This window comes from Choloepus didactylus, chromosome 11 (assembly GCF_015220235.1).
Source record: "Choloepus didactylus isolate mChoDid1 chromosome 11, mChoDid1.pri, whole genome shotgun sequence".
Taxonomy (NCBI): Eukaryota; Metazoa; Chordata; class Mammalia; order Pilosa; family Megalonychidae; genus Choloepus; species Choloepus didactylus.
The window spans coordinates 45,153,009-45,171,031 of NC_051317.1; the positions used below are offsets into that span (position 1 = coordinate 45,153,009).

At 33.4% G+C, this 18,023-nt stretch overlaps 1 protein-coding gene across 3 annotated transcripts in view; it reads right to left on the minus strand.

Moving 5' to 3' along the window:
- CDH18 (cadherin 18) overlaps nucleotides 1-18,023 on the minus strand; it is a 510,079-nt gene that overhangs the window by 126,350 nt on the left and 365,706 nt on the right. For all 3 annotated transcript variants that reach the window (XM_037799297.1, XM_037799296.1, XM_037799298.1), the window contains one exon: nucleotides 13,392-13,559. In XM_037799297.1, the coding sequence (XP_037655225.1) occupies nucleotides 13,392-13,559 (168 nt within the window). The remainder of the gene's footprint in view (nucleotides 1-13,391; nucleotides 13,560-18,023) is intronic.

Below are 18,023 nucleotides of genomic sequence, written 5' to 3' on the forward strand. Positions count from 1 at the left end.
TATGTTTGTCTATATACATAAAGCAAATACCCTTGCTTTCATCACTCTTCTATCCCCTTACCGTATAGCATAAGTAGTATTAACTTTATGTTACAGTATTTAAATTACAGGATATCAAGTTTAAGAGTGAATATTACTCGAGGGCTTGCACCCTCTTTTGGGGTGTTAAATGAAAGTATGACTATATTATTGTCTTTATTTGGCAATTAAGCATGGTTTAAGGAGATGTGTGTGTATGCCAAGTTGACAAGGTGTGGAATGTGATGGTTAATTTCATGTATAAAGATGGCTAGGTCATTTTGTCCAGTTGTTTAGTTAAATAATTACTGGCCTGATTTTTGCTGTGAGGACATTTCATGGATTTAAATCATTGGTCAACTGAATGCATCTGTGTCTGATGTTATCTACAATCCACAAAAGGAGAATGTCTTCAGCAATGAGAGATTTCTCTTCATCCAGCAGTTGAAGGCCATAAATGAAGAACTGATGATTTTAGCAGTCAGAAGGAAGTTTTTCTCTAATCTAGACAGCCAGCTTCTGGTGAGTTCATCATCATATTCATTGTGTTACTAACTGGTGGCCCACCCTGCGGAATCTGGACTTGGCAATCTCCATGGTCATGTGAGCCAATTCCTATAAGAAATCTTACTGCTCACACATCTATCTATATCTATATCTATCTATATCTATATTTATATATCTATGTCTATCTATATCTATATCTATACCTATATCTATATCTAATCTATCATCTCCTGTCAGATCTGTTTCTTTGGAGAATGCAATACATTGGCCTTATTAGAAAGAGGACTCTGTGGAGCTCAGCAGTTGGTACCATCTTATATTCACTTGAGCTGCTCAAATCTGCTGAGCCAGGTGTCTTATAAACTACAGAAATAAATCTCCAGGACCATTCAGTTTTGTCTCTCCTCACTTTTCTAAGTTTAACTTGCTTTATCATATTAGACCCCTAATCATTGTCACTGCAAAATATCAGTAAATTTGTGCACTTGAATTTCTTTTCATATCTTCTTTTGAAAAAAAGAAGTAATTATCATGAAACCCGCTTCACTCTTGAGGATTATTAGATACTTTCTTGGGGAAAAAAACAAAGTTTCCCACTAAATGAAATGTCTACTACACTGAATATGTACATTGCAGAATTTATAGTACTTTTGATATTTTAAATGAGTTCAGAGGTGAAATTTTCACCTACTTGGAAAAAATAAATATATTGGCACACTTAAGATTTAAATGCCTGAAATAAAAAGATGTGAACATCTGGTACTGGAACTTTTCTTCAGAATGGGAAAAAGGAAGGAGAGATACACAAGAGCTAAGAATTCATCATGATGGGGAGAATCTGACCAAAAGAAAATAATTTTTTGCTCCACTTTTTGTTATGCAATGCTTAGACTTATTTAGATATGAAGTGGTGTAATGCGTATTGTTGAAATTTAGGCTTCAAAAGTATTTTCTGTACATTAGTAAACTCTTTTTAATTACTTGGAATATATATATGAATAATGTGTAAGCTGTAGTCTAACTCATTGGCAAATTTAAAAATGTTTTTAAAATCACCAAATATTGCTAGATGTATCAGTTTTGGTTTTAAGACTACAAAATTTTTCACAGCATAGATAAAGTCCATCTCATTATTTCTTATTTTTTTTCTTCTCTCAATGCACCATAATTCCACAAGCCATATGTGGTCATTTTCATATCATTCTTTAGACTTCATCATAAAATGCTAAGGTTTAGCTGAAGTATATTTAAGAAAGGAAGAATTGGTGGGAATAATAAAAGAGCATGTGGTTCATTGGAGCTTGTCCCTTTTAATATACATTTTTCCCAGGACAGTACTGATTCTAATTGCCTTTTAAAAGACCTTGTGCTTTGCTTCAGCAACTCTGGCAGGAAAGTGACTAAGCATTCCCTAATATTAACTGCAGGTCCCAGCCTAAAAAGGCTGTAATCAATTTGATAATTATATTTATTCAGCCTGTTTAATATTTTATATAAGTAGTATTTGCTTTGGAAATGAGTAGCTATTTAAGCTGTATACTCTAGGTGAAAAAATATTTGATGGACATGTATCTGCTTAAATATTGTGTATCTGAATTAACTTTGTTTTTATTGATAAACTGACTAGAGTTATTAAATCCCTAATTTAAGTTATGTAGATGCAGTTTCCTTTTAAAATGGTACTTTCAAGTGAAAGTTAATTAATAAAAAATCACAAATGAGTGGGGATTTTCCTGCCTTTATGAGGCTTACATTTAATATTGATTCCCGATCATTGTGTTTAGTTGTGCTTGGGATGTATTTAAATACATGAGCAAAGTAAAATCAAATAATAGAACTATTTGAATACCACACATAAAAAAGGCAGTTTTCATGGATCATATTTTTTACTGTTCTCTTGAATAACAATTTTTAAATTGGTTAACTTAACACATTATGTATTACTATGCGTCAATGTATACTATAGTAAAGCTGAATATCCTGTAAAAGAAATTTTCTTCAAAATATTAGTATAGTGTGTTGCTTTTTTCATAATCTCCCACTTTTGTCATGGCATACAGCCAAATAGATTTTTTAAATCATAAAACCATTGAGGTGTTTGTGATTGGTAAATTTCTAAATAAGCAACCTCATAATTATTTCAAAATATTCACCTTCAAAGTCAGGGGAATGTCACAGTCTTATTTATATATAGCCAGCTGCTGTCTTGGTCAAAAGAATAATCTGTATAGGTATATGTACATTTGTCTTTGTTTTATATACTAACTCTCATAGCATTATAAACAGATTTTATCTTTATGAAGGCTGAATGGAAAAGAGATTATAACAGACCAATAACTTAGCTGTTTTAGAATTACAGCTGTATTTCAAAACTCATACATTCTATTCAGCCATGTAGATTATCAAATTTATATATCATACATATTATTATGTTCCATGACCTTTCAATTTAAACTTAACCAAGATGGCCTTTTGAATTTGGTCATGATGGAGTGGTTTGTGTCTGATGAACTCTCTCATAAGAAACAACTATAAAACCTGGAGAATATTCATAAAACAACTGTTTCGAGCCATTGGAGAGCAATTGATGCAGGGAGGCCTGAATGAGGTATGACCCTTGAGAGAAAAGAAGCATATTAAAGTGAGTTTAATATTCACAACGACTTTTTTTCATTGAGGGCATTTGTTAATATGCAGGGCTAAGTGTGGCAAGTCCAAGTATAAATCACATAGATTGTGAAGACAGAGATTGGAATTCAAAGCTGGCGCAGCAGCTGAAACTCAAGGGCAAAAGCTCAGAGAAGAATGAACTTTAGAGAAATGAGCCACAAAATATTCATTCGATTTTCCTTGGGGTAATTACAGATGCATATACTGCACTTGAAAAGTCCAAGAAATCAAGAGAAAATCATGCTGGGAGGCAAAAAAAGCCAAACAAATTATTCAGCAGCCATGGGGGAAGGTGGAGTCAGAAATTGTTAAACACTGGAAACTTTCGGCTGAGACTTGTGATGGCCAAGTTCATGTAGCAAATTGGCTAGGTTATGGTGTTTAGTTGTTTGATCCAGCAAGTATTGGCCTGATTGTTACTATGAGGGAATTACATGGATTTTAATCATTAGTAGGTTGATTGCATCTATGTCTGATTACATCTACAATCAACAAAGGAGATTGCCTTCAGCAATGAAAGAATTCATCGAAACCTTCATAGGAGGAGTTCCCAGCTTGTAGCTTACCCTTTGGAATTTGGACTTGCCAATCCTCAAAGTTGCATGAGACAATTCATATAATAAATCTCATAATATTTACATGTATACACATAAACTCTTTGTTCCATTTTCTGGAGAACCTAATACAAGGTTGGAGACAGATTGGATTTAAGAGTAAGAGTTACTTCCCAGAAGTAAAGACAGAAATGAAAACCATCTCTAACAAAGTCTAACTAATTAAGGTAGTCCATGCTGTATATGTCTTTAAAGAAACAACACAAGCCTTTTTGAAGGAAGATGACTCATTAGGAACCTCTCCAGTTGTTCACACACAATGTCAGAATTCAACAGAAAAGTCCAAGGAATGCTTAAAAGCAAAAGATGTCAAAAATCCAAGAAGGTACAAAGAATGAAATGGCCCAGATAAGACTTTGCTATTGGAGCTATTAGATATAAGTTTTTAAATAACTATAATTAATATGCTTAAGAAGATAGAGCAAAAAAGTTAGAGGATTTGAGAAGATGCCAGTAATCTTCATTTAATACATCAACTGAAAATCTCAATGACAGATTATGTATTTTATAGATTTAACAGATGGGGTAATTAGAGAATAAGCACAGCACAGATGAGGATTAGTGTACTGGATATAGGTCAATACAGCCTATCCAGGTTAAAGAAGAGACAGAAATTTAAAAGAAATATATTAATGTTACACAGTTAAAACATCTAATGTTCATGTCATTAGCATCCCAGTAGGGTAGGTGAAAGAAAAATAAAACACTGATGAAGAGTTTCCCAAAACTAATAAAAGATAGTTTCAAAAATCTTTACAATAGAAAGTCAGACATAAAAAGAAAGTGATGCATATGTACGTCATAAATTGCTGAAAACCACCAAATACAAAAAGAATATCCACAAAGAAAAAAGATCCACTGAACTTCAACAAATTTATCTATAATAAAGTAATAAGACTGACAGTTGATTTTTCAGCAGACAAGATGGAAGTCAGAAGACAAATGATATTAATTAATTATTGAAAGGGGGAAAATCCTCCAAACTAAAAGTCTACTCAATGGCAATATCCTTTAGAACTGAAAGCAAATAGAAAATATACAATCAAACAAAAGCTGAAAGAATCCATTGCAATCTAACTACAAAAAATCAAATGAGAATATGTAAGAACATTTTACATTTTCTTTAGAAAGAAATGGTTTTTTGAAAGAAACACAGAAATTCAGGAAGAAGCTAATAGCACCAGGAAGAGTAAATCATTATTGACTTTTAAATGACTATTTACTGTTAAAAACAGCAGCAATAATCACAGTGCCATACAGGGCTCAATATACATGGAAGTATATAAAGATCAAAAAAATAGAAGAAAAGTTAAAAAGTACAAAATTTTCCATTTTTCAATGCATGTTAAAGTTACTAAATCAAGGTTGAATGACATAAATTGTAATATTTAAGGCAAATATTAAAGCAAAATAAAAGAAATTAAAGTTAAAAAGTTAGTGGAGGAGAAATAAATGGAATAAAATGCTTGAATAATTTAAAGGTAAGAAAGGAGAAAAATAAATAAATAAAATAATTAAAAGGCATAAATAGCAAGATGGCACAGTTAATAATATATCAGTAATTATATTAATTATAAGTGTAGTAAATCAAAACAAACAAGATCATTTAGAAACCAGGTTAAAATGAAACACTATCAAACAAATTTACCTAAGTTGTTTACAAGCGACTCCTTAAAATTGAAGGAAATAAAAGTGAGAAGTAAAAGGATGAAAAACATTGTAATTCACAAACAATTAACAAAGCAAAAATGAAAAGAAAAAATCTGATGCGGCTATATTAATATCAGACAAAGTAGACTTTAAGGTACGAAGCGTTAATAAAGTTAAAGAGAGATGTTTCACAATGAAATATTTTTAATGCAAAAGGAAGATATCAAAGCCTTATATCTGTAAGCATCCATTAATATTAAAAGTGCATCTTAAAAATTAAGAGAAAAGAAAAGAATAGACAGATTCAGCATTCTAGCGGGAGACAATAACATACATCTCTCAGTAGTTGACAAAAATTCTGTAATTACATGGAAAATTAAAATGGCACAATGAACAAACCTGAACCAATTGACACATATAGAACACTAAACATGCACCTGCAGCATTTACTTAATTTTCAAGTCTAGGAACAGTTACTAAAACGAAGCACATACTGACATTTACAGAAATCCTCAACAAATTTGAAAAAATTGAAATAATTCAGTGTTTGTACACTGGAATAAACTGGAGAAATCCTAACTTGCTATTAATTAAAAAATACACTTTTGATGGCTTTGATGTTATTTCTCTGTTTCAAATATGATGTTAATGGAGAATATTCAATATATACTATCTAGATTGTCTTTCATGAAAAGTTGATTAATCAATTAAAAACAACAGCCATTCTCCTAGATATTTTTGTATCAACAAAAATCACATGAGAAAAGGGGATACTGATGTGATTTTGTCGTTTGCACTAATGTTAAAATTTACCCCAATCAATATGCATCTGGGATACTTCTACCAACTTTGTGGAAAATAGTGCCATCTGCTGAACTTTTAGGACTTTATGCTTTCGATATTGGGTAGTACTATATCAACTCTAGTCATAAGTTGGCTTAATAGTTGGTTGACTAAAAATTTTGCAGTCATTTCAAGTTCTTGAGGATGTTTTGTTAAATAATCAAAGTTCTATTGTTACAATGTAATTTTTTTTGATACATGATTTTATTCTTTTCCCAACTAGGTTATTTACTCCACGAGGACACTTCTCAAAATTCAGCTCATTTCATTTAGTATACAGAAAGTTTGCTTTATGAATTTCATGTGAGTTACTGAATTTCAAAGGTATATTCTTTATACAGAATAATAGATGTCAATGAATTTTTACCTAGATAAGAATAAACCATGCCACAACCATAACATAGAACACAGTTAAAATCAGAGAAGGGAATAAAATAATCTTAAACAGTAGAATAGATTCCTTTCAAGAGAAGGACTAATGTTGAGGAATTTTACATTTGAGATATTTGTATCTGAATGAGAATTAACTGGATATCACTTTGTCCTTTGGGTAGAGGAATCAACCCAAGCCATAGGTGGACTAACTTTTTTGTTTTCAGTCTTCCTAGTGGCTCGCACCATTTCCTAACTTTCAGAATATGTCATAACCACTCACCTAGCATGTATTGAAAAGAGGAGTGTTTTCTTTACTTTTAAACAAATGAAAACTGCAGTAATTACATGGTGATTTATTTAGCTGGTCAGTATTTTTTATTTAAAAATGCATTAAGTGTCTACACTATATGCTTTTATTAAGTTTATTTGGAAAGCAACAATAAATGACTATTACTGGGTACATCGGTAAAGGAAGAAAAAGTCTAACAAACAAATCATCATTACCTATTGGAACTGTGTAAATTTAGTTTATCCCAACTTCTCCATTGGATTAGATTTCAGCTGTGTAAAATGGGTGTTACCATTGCATATCATTTGTATAAATATGTACATTTCCATATAGAAATGAATTTACTAGGCATGACAAGATGGAGATAAAAAGTGTAAAAATGCGTGAGCCCCCAATAGTAGAATTTTTTCATATGAATTTCAAAGTATGGTTTTGACCCATTTGGATTGGAATCACCTGTGGTAGCCACTTGGAGATACAAATAACCCAGCCCCATCCAGAATCACTAAATAACAATCTCTGAGGGCTGAATCAAATTTCATTTTAAAGAGATCTTGTAACCAAGAAGTTAGGATTTAAGGGATGATTATGATTACTGAATTATTATATAGATATTCCTTTTTATTTTCTGATATATTAAAACAGAGGGGAAATACCTGAAATCTCTGAACTGTAATTCAGCTGCCTTGATCTTTGATAATGATTGTACAGCCTTTGTCTTGTGCCCTTGTGATTGTAAAACCTTGAGACTAAGCCTCACCTGTACCCTCTATCCAGTTTTTTGACTTTGGAGTCACTAAAGACAGCCCCTAATGTTTATTGATGAATGGCCTCGGGTCAGCCCACAACTATCCCACCCTATGTCCAAAGTTATCCTGATAACCAAAGCTGGATCTAACACAAATGGGCCCACCTGACATGCACACTAGCTTAGATTTTAACCTATAAATTACCTATACCTCATTATAATACTAAAAATCACACCCATCATCATATTAAGGCCACCATTTTCCTAAGATTTTCCAGTTTGAATTTTGGCTTCAAGGTTCCCGTTATGACTTACATGATATTTATCAAACTGTGCATCTATTGTTTTCTTGAGCTATTGCTTTCCAAACAATCTCATTGTCTCTGGTGGGTATGAGTGTGTATGCACGTGTGTGTGTGTGGATGTGCGTGTGTGTGTATTGGGGTGGTTGGCTTTATTGTCTTTAGCTTCTGTATTTGTTTATACCAGTTTTGATACAAAATCTTTACCAAATTTATACCATAGCATATTTCACTTTTTAATTGATAATATTTTCCTTTTAATTCTGAGCTAATCTACCTTTTAAAATATTTGGTCATTCTTTTATTAGAGAAGTTGTAGGTTTAAAGAAAAATAATCTTCTACCTTTCAACCCTCTTACATTTTTGGATCTTTCTGTTTTTAGTTACTTGATAAGATTAGCCTTTTGGATGATAATTATGTCTTGCATATATTTAAGAGTCTTTGGAAGTGCAGCATGTATTATGACAACCTCTGTTTTATATAAGAGGAAATGAAATTCAAGAGAAGTTTAAGAAATGTGTCCTATGTTACCTGGGCAGTTAGTGGCCAAGTTAGTGGTCTAACCCAGATCTTTCTCACTGCAGAATCAAATTACTAATCACACACAATGACATTTTATCTAACTCATATGACTCAATTTGTAGATTTTATTTTTAAATAAGATAAGGAAGAAGTAATAGGAGAATACCCTTTGCCCCAGTAGGGAAACTAAATGTCTTTTTTTAAATATATTTTATTGACTTTCCTAGTCCTTTTTAATTTCTAATGCCAGTGCACTCACGCCAACCCTCTGTGAAGGCAATGATTCAAAGCATGATCAATTTGAAAACACAAGCCTTCCTTATTCAATTCCCATTTAGAAGATTTACTGACATGGTCACTTTTGCTGAAAAGAAGTAATATGAAAACCAATAAGTGAAGTTGCTAAAATAATGTCATTCGGCTCTGAGGTCATTTTAGATCTCCATAATAGCCTAAAAGAACTAGAGCATGGTGATGATGAAGAGGAGGAGGAGGAGGATGAGGAGGAGGAGGAGGAGGAAACAATGATGATGATAGTTTCATCATCAACAACCACCAAAATGTCTGTACTCTACAGAGAGAAGGAGAGGGTTGTTGAACTTGAATTGGGAAGGTAATAATCCTTGGGTTTTGTCCTAAAAAAAATAGCTAAACATTTTGGAGTTCCCTTTAAGAATTTATTTAGGGGGAATGTTCTAGTTTGGTAATGCTGCAGAATGCAAAACACCATAGATGGATAGGCTTTTATAAAACGGGGGTTTATTTTGCTACACAGTTACAGTCTTAAGGCCACAAAGCGTCCAAGGTAACACACCAGCAATCGGGTACCTTCACCGGAGGATGGCCAATGGTGTCCGGAAAACCTCTGCTAGCTAGGAAGGCAGCTGGCATCTGCTCCAAAGCTCCGGCCTCAAAACAGCTTTCTCCCAGGACGTTCCTCTCTAGCAAGCTTGCTCCTCTTCAAAACATCACTCCCAGCTGCACTCACCGAGTTTTCTCTTGCTCAGTCAGTTCATTTATATGGCTCCACTGATCAAGGCCCACCCTGAATGGGCGGGGCCACACCTCCATGGGAACATCTCATCAAAATTATTACCCACGGCTGGGTGGGGCACACTCCAAGCAAATCCAACCAGCACCAAAACTTCTGCCCCACACAAGACCACAAAGATAATGGCATTTGGGGGACACAATACACTCAAACCGGCACAGGGAATAATAATAGAAAAGCAATAAAATATCTTGATTTCTATATTGATTTTCTTGTCATTTATTCACTATTTACATATTTATACCATGATTTATCTCTAGGATTGATTTGAGTAAGATGCTCAGGAACAATGTCCTGGGAAGACATAGTGGACTCTTTCTTTAACACTGAAACTATCAATCTGGTGCTGATAATAATCCAAAAAATATTTTCTGGATAAAGATGATTGCTTTCCAGATGTGATTCCCCTACTCAGAATTCCTTGATACATAACATCCACTGATATTTGTGTAACCAATGACTTACAAAACTCATGGTAATGTTCCTTTTTCACTTTCTGGTCAAAGATGAGCTGTCTGTTTCCAAAAGACACTTCTTTCTCCCACTCAGAAATTTACATTGTGCATAACAAGACACGATTACAATCAGATTGAAGGAGTTGTTGCAAACTTGTTGCTTATGAATTGAATCTCTCGTTGAGTTAATATCTCCTGAAAATAATTTGATTAGCCACACATTTTTTTTTTTAAATCTAACATTAGTAGTTAACATTTAAAAATCAGAACATTTCACTGAAATATCCAGCATTCTAATGCTTTTAAAATATTCACAAGATCTGGCTACAGTGGATCCCAATGCCTAGGCAAAGGCATTACCTTCTATTGGACAGTGCTTGTCCTCTTAGTTGGTTTTACACTGGCCAGTCTCTATGCTCTCCTACCACCTCACTGACACTGACAGCAGCCTCCTGCCACAAGTCAATTTATTTGCCTTGTATTCTAGCCCACTGAGTTTGCAGCGTTCTAGAGGCAAGACTTTGCAAAGCAAATTATTAGCTCTAGTTCAGTCTCTAGCTATAAAACTCTTACTGAGAACCTATTTACTTTAAATTAAGCTTAAGGACTAACAGTTATAAAAAAGTTGATTTGCTTTCTCCGGTCATGGTAGGTTAACAAGAAAAATGATTTGAGTGAATATTTTTGCAAGGTTGCATGTATGGAGTTGGGGTGGGTTGTTGATACTCGAGTTTAATCCTAATAATGGTATAAAAGAGATGGTTCCCACAAAGTGAAGAAAGAAAGAAATCAGAAGGAGAACTGTAAGAAACTCACATCTCAAGAGAAACAACTAGATTACTAGATCAGTTTGATGAATGGATATGATCTCTATATAATTTAAATTGTATATAGATATGTGCATGTCATGAGGTTTTGCAATTGCAAGTTCTCATAATAAATCATGCTTTTTTTCTCAAAGCAGCTTACAAAGTTCCCCACTATTTATCAGCTATTTGATGAGTTATAATGCATATGGATAACTTAAAGAATACTTTGCTGCAAGCTACTTTTGTCATGGTGACACCAAATCAGAGTGAAAGCAACAGTGTGTTCTGTGCAATCCAAGCACAAAATATCTTCAGCACTCCAGTGTAAGGTTCTTGGAAGTACAGTACCTCTACTTCAAAACCCTTAGCACATCTACACAGTGTTTCTGGAAAGATTAACATCTGTCAGTCATTCTGCCCATAATGTTACTACTTGAAGAAAGACAGATACTATCAGATACAATGAATTCACTCAGAGAGTATACATTTATTCTGTTTAATGTGTTTCTTCAGGTAAAACAATTGTTTTCACCATTTACTGATGCTTCAATAACAGCACTACTATTAATCAAAATAATAAACTTAGGAATACATTTCCCTGTATTCCTCATAATTACAACAATTTTCTGTTACTCTCCAAAATCAACTTAAAGAGATTATAAATTTAAATTTTATGTTTTTGACTTTATTTCAGGGAGAGAGAGAAGCAGTGAGAGATGCAATTTGTATCATGACCAAGCATTTATTGAGCCCCTATTCTATCTATTTTATATAACTTGATATTTTACTTTATTAAGAACTATAATATTAATTTATATCTTAACTTTAGCAGTAGTAGAATCTTCTTGAAATTAATATAGGCAAGATTCTGTAGTAAATTATAATAATCTTTGTATTTAGTTGTATCCAGTACTGTCACTCACCACATTTTTTTAGCTTTAAACTTCATTCGGTTTCCTCATCTTATAAAATAATAGAACTGGTTCCATAGTGACACCTGTATATGCCTATTGTTTGGATTAATGATAAAATAGCTAGAAAAGTTCCCTCTGATTTGTAAATTGATTTCAAATTAAATTACAGTTCAATTTAATAGGGTCTTATCTATGATTTATAATTATCTTTCAAAAATATTTTCTTCACAGAGTGAAGGCCACCAGATTGAAGTGTGTCATAGATATTAATCTTATTTCCAACACTAATATTTTCAAGAGTCTCTATCTAACCATGAACTTGATTTGCATGTTTTTAGCAATGGTAATTTGACAGTACTGAAATTCAACACATTTACTCATTCATTTCATATTTAATAACAGTTTATCAAGTGTTGGGCATTGGGCTGAACACATGAGGTTACAAAGACAATTCTATAATATTCTATTAGAGTAACTGATAGTAGTGGAGAAGATATGCATCTACAGAAAAAGCATAGCATGAGTACCCATGGATAAAGGCCATGCAACAAGAAACAAGAAGGATTAATTAACTCTGCTAATTCTGCCACAGAGCATTCAGAGAAATTATAACAGGGCTGCTAAACAGAAGAGAGTACATGTGGAGAAATTCTTTGTTGAAGAATATGCAAAGTGTTATTATGCTTTAAGGACAGGGAATGCCCCAACATGGCTAGGTCTGGAGTATAATGAGAATGGGATTAGGAGATAAAGCTGGGAAAGAGAGAATGCGGTTAGGAGACAAAGTTGGAAAAGGCATTTCATGCTGACTTCTTACACACCTTTACTGACATATCACTGAGTTTATTTTATTACAGTTTTAAACATCATCAGTAAAATGGATGTAAAGGAAACTGCCCTAGAGGATTTTTATGAGAATTAATGATTGTCCTATAAAATGTCAGCCACAGTATCTGCCATGTTATAAACACTCAAAAGATTATAATTATCTCTTTACTGTCCTGAAGATGTTATAAAAACCATCACCCTTCAAGCTCACAGTATTGATATTTCTGCCCTCTCCCCATCAACTACTAGATATTGCTCTCCCCCTTTTCAAGGCTCCTATTCTAATATGAGATGTGATATTATATCAGGGGTTAGATGATGTGTGTATGTGTGTTTGTGTGCATATGTGTGTGTGAAGAATGTCCATTCATAACATGAAGGAGATTTTTCTCATTTGGGTCACAAAAAGTAAACATACGCTAATTCTACATGAGTAGATTCCCATATCAAACTGCTTTTTTAATAACTCTATGGATACATAATGATGCATAACTTCCTTAACAAATGCAGAGTATCATTACTTAGCACCACTACATCATTTTTACCATTTAACTGTGATGCCAATTGAAATTCACACTCTTAACACAGTGTCAATTATCTACCAGGTTCAGGAGGCAATAGGTTGAGTGACTTGTTCAGTCTTACATATAAAAGGGTGCTCATATATTAAAAACAAAACTAAACAAAACAAAATAATCCCATTTATGAACATGGCAGCATGACATATATTCAAGTATTTTTTCTACATAAATGGTGACTACTTAAAATAATAGGAAGCACAAAGCATGTACATACTCTGTGGAAACCGTGGTGGGTTGTCGTTGACATCAGTCAGTGTGATGTTGACCGTTGTAGACCCTGAAAGCCCTCCAACTTGCCCAGCCATGTCTTTGGCTTGAATGACCACTGAGTAGTGTTCTCTGGCTTCTCTATCCATGTTATGTAAGGCAGTTCTAATAACTCCTGTAATACATATTTGAAAAAAAAAAAAACAGTATGAGTATACAGTATGAGTGGACATCAAATGAGAAGCCACTTAGACACATTTATTTTTATGTTTTAAGGAAATGCCTTTTCAAATAACATATTTTTTGAAAGAGAGCAACACCTCTGAGAGAACCAGAATCTTAACAGTATAACTAGTACCCTTCTAATAATGTCTAAATGAAACATTTGCAACCATATGTCCCAAACCATTCCATTAATGGCAAAATAAGAAACCCATATCTCTACTTTTGCTGGGATGGACTGCCCCTAGAGGGCTGCCCGAGCACTCAGGCTTGCTTCCTTTTGCTGCTGTGCTGAACATTTCACAATGCAGGTGCCTCAGAAGTGTCAGATTGCTATGGTCATTATCGACTTCAGCAGATGTTAAATTTCATCTCTACAGGACAATTTGCATAGCTTCCTGAAAGGATGGTCAAAATTTGATGATGGGAAACAGAGCTGTGTGTACACTCAAACAAAATCTACAGGCAGGAGGCATTTTTAAATGTATCAAGACTAAAAATTCACTTTTTTTTGTCAGAAAACACAACTAGATCTACAAATACAAGCAAAATAAAGTCACATTATTTTATAGTGCCAAAGGATGTATTTAATGTATTTTTCATGAATGGACAATTGGACTGAATAAAGAGATAACAAATGCTCTGTATACCTGTATGTGATCATGCATAAATACATATACACGAATGCACACATGCATGTGCACATACATGTGTAAATTAAATAGTTTAGCCAAAAGAACCTTAAATTCAAAAATTAAAACACATTTTCTAGGGTCTCAAATTTACTCAGACATGTAACAGTGCCCAAATCAAAGCTTTTCATCATGTAGATGAGAGAGATTATAAACCGTATTATTTGCTCCTCCAACACTTGTAATTTAGTAACCTCCTTTTTAATTTTATTAAAAATATTTAGCTCATACCACCCTTGAAAAAAAATCAATGGCTTCAATCAAGCACATGCTAGATTAGAGAGAAGTTCAATTCATGGGATAATACTAATTATACCACGTGCCAACATTGCAAGTACTATAGATTTTACCAAATAGATTTTAGAGACAGTATCTAGATACATCAGAGGAAATTGTATCTTCAAGTTAAATAATAATAGCACAATAAAAATGGAGTGTATTCATATACCAATTGTTTTTAATATATAAAACTAAACAATGTTTTTTTTTTTCACTGAATTACTTGGCTATGTAATGACTTTGAGAGGAGAGCCCCAGGAACCAGGAAGAAAGAGCCCACAATTTTCAAACATTGTGAACATATAATTGCGGGAGTTCAGAGAAACTTTCCTGAAGCTATGGAGAAATCAAAATTGTTCTTATAGGAAAAAATGATAAATAATATGAAAATAAATATTCATCCAATTCCTGTATGTGAAAAAGCCTTAAGCAGTCTTACTAAAAAGAACACTGTTTTATCACATAGAATTACCTTAAGTAAGAATTGAACTGAAGCATAAATAAAGAAGCAAATAATTATTTTATGTAAGGACTGTATACTTTCTAGTGTTGGAAAGAAATAAAGATTCCTGTCCTAACTACAATGTATTATAAGTCAGACTTGCCTCTGGTGGGTAGAAGTATGCAATTGTTGAGAAGGATAATGTTTTGCAATAAAATCATTAAACTGCTGTTTTGCAGAATATCTATGGGTAAAATCGATCTTAACAGAAAGAATGATAGATATATCTTTTATACAATTTGAGTATTAGTTATTTAGGAGAATCAGAGAAGAGACAGCACAAGTTTTATAGTGTGGACTTGAGTAATTTGATTGCAGTGCCATTACCTTCCTTCTTTTACAATACAGCTACTTCCTGTACAACATGAGAAGAAATTAGCCAAATCTTCTCATGGAAAGAAAAAAACATATCCAGAATTGACACATACTTCTCAGAAATGATTGTCTAAGGATCCCTAAAAACCCACAACTCTCTTGAGGATGGCACAGTTGCATGTTCTTAGCTAAGACCTCCTCTGGGTGGTGCAGAGGGAACTGGGGAATATTATAGTCAAATTGCAAAGCAATGTGATCCCAAGATAAAATAATCCCTCCTCACCTGTAGCCCAAATGCATGTACGTGGAGTGGCTTAGAGAACAGATGATACATGGTAAAATTTTTAAAATGGAAAACATACTTTTTAGTAGAAGAGGGACTTGGCACTTTTAAAGGAAGATGTCTTTCCTGGCTCAGATTCTGTCTGTTTGTTTGGTTGGTTGGTTAGTTAGTTGGTTGGTGGTTTACGTAAATTTATATCACTTATGCTATTCATCTGACTTGGCTATTAAGATGAAAAAAAGTGTAAAAATACCTTCCAATTTTGCATGTTAAGCAATAATATTTAATTATTATTACTTGAAGTAGATGAATAATAAGGTTTCTAACAGGCTCTGACATCCCTTAAATATGAACTCATGATTCTTCTGTATGTTTCTGGTCCTGGATCCTTCTCTCTGTGTAGATGACTTTTGTCTACACTACAAGAACCACAGCTACCATGTTCTGCTCACACCTTGCAGTTCGCATTGAGTGGGTAATTTTTTTTTTAATATCTTATCCATAATGGTAAACAATTACATAGATATTCAATCATAAATAAAATACTCTTGTAAATAAATTAATCAGGAAGTGCAAACAATGTTGAAAATTGAAATTTAACAAACCACTATTTTTATCTTCCCAGCATTTTGAGAAGGAAAAAAAAAAAAAATGAAGAATAATTCTCATCCTACTTTGCTTTCTCAAAGCTTAGCACAATAGTTGGACTTTCTAACAGCATTAACTTTATATTTCAAATAAATAAAACATTTTTGAATTTATATAGGCATATATACACATACATACATACATTGATTTCTTCACATATTTTTAACCAGGAGGCTATATTTTGCCAATAGAAAAAATGTTAAGCTGTGTGACTTTTTTTTATCAAAGGAAAAAATAGATTAAATGTGAAGCAATCTATGCAAAGTGACATTATATATTGGTTTTCCCAGGATAGTTTCAGATTATGCCTTTGCTAGCTTAATTATTAAAGGATTCCCTTTCACTTTCAACATTTTACCAGTTTAGATGGTCAATTATACAGTCACCCTTATTTCTAGAATATTATTAGGTTGAATATATATACTTGGCTGTGGCTTTTAAATATGACTGTGTTTAAAAATCACCTTGAGATTGTTACCAGACCAAGGTGGTGGGTTCTCTGCCCAATGTACTCAAATGACCAATTCGTGAGACACCAGGGTTTCAAAGAGAGAAAGAGTTTTATTACTAGGTGCAAAGCAGGAGAGCAGATGGCCTATAGGCCCAAAATCTGTCTCCCTGAATGACAATAATTCTGATAGTTTTATAGCCTCAAAAGATGGGCAAGTTTTAGGATAATGAACACAATGGCACCAGATGATATAATTAGAGGTGATCTAATTATTGAGCATGTGCAGATTGATTACATGCTTAGTCAAAGCACATATGCAGGAAAATGGTGGCCTGAATATGATGATGGGTGTGATTTTTAGTATTATAATAAGGTATAGGTAATTTATAGGTTAAAATCTAAGCTACTGTGCATGTCAGGTGGGCCCATTTTTGTTAGATCCAGCTTTGGTTATCAGGATAACTTTGGACATAGGGTGGGAGAGTTCTGGGCTGACCCGAGGCCATTCATTAATACACATTAGGGGCTGTCTTTAGTGACTCCAAAGTCAAAAAACTGGATAAAGGGTAAAGTGAAGCTTAGTCTCAAGGTTTTACAATCACAAGGGCATAAGATAAAGGCTATACAATCATTATCAAAGATCAAGGCAGCTGAATTACAGTTCAGAGATTTCAGGATTTCCCCTCTGTCTATTTTAATATATCAGAAAATAAAAAGGAATATCTATATAATAATTCAGTAATCATAATCATCCCTTAAATCCTAACTTCTCAAGTTACAAGATCTCTTTAAAATGAAATTTGATTCAGCCCTCAGAGATTGTTATTTAGTGATTCTGGATGGGGCTGGGTTATTTGTATCGCCAAGTGGCTACCACAGGTGATTCCAATGCAAATGGGTCAAAACCATACTTTGGAAATCATATGATTACAAAGAAAAAATTCTACTATTAGGGGCTCATGCATTTTTACACTTTTTATCTCCATCTTTTCATGCCTAGCAAATTCATTTACAGATGGAAATGTACATATTCATACAAATGAAACGCAATGGTAATACCCATTTTACACAACTGAAATCTAATACAGTGGAGAAGTTTGGATAAACTGAATTTACACAGTTCAAATAGTTAATGACGATTAGTTTGTTAGGCTTTTTCTTCCTTTACCAATGTACCCAGTAATGGTAATTTATTGTTGCTTTCCAAATAAACTTAATGAAAGCGTATACCATAGACACTTCATGCA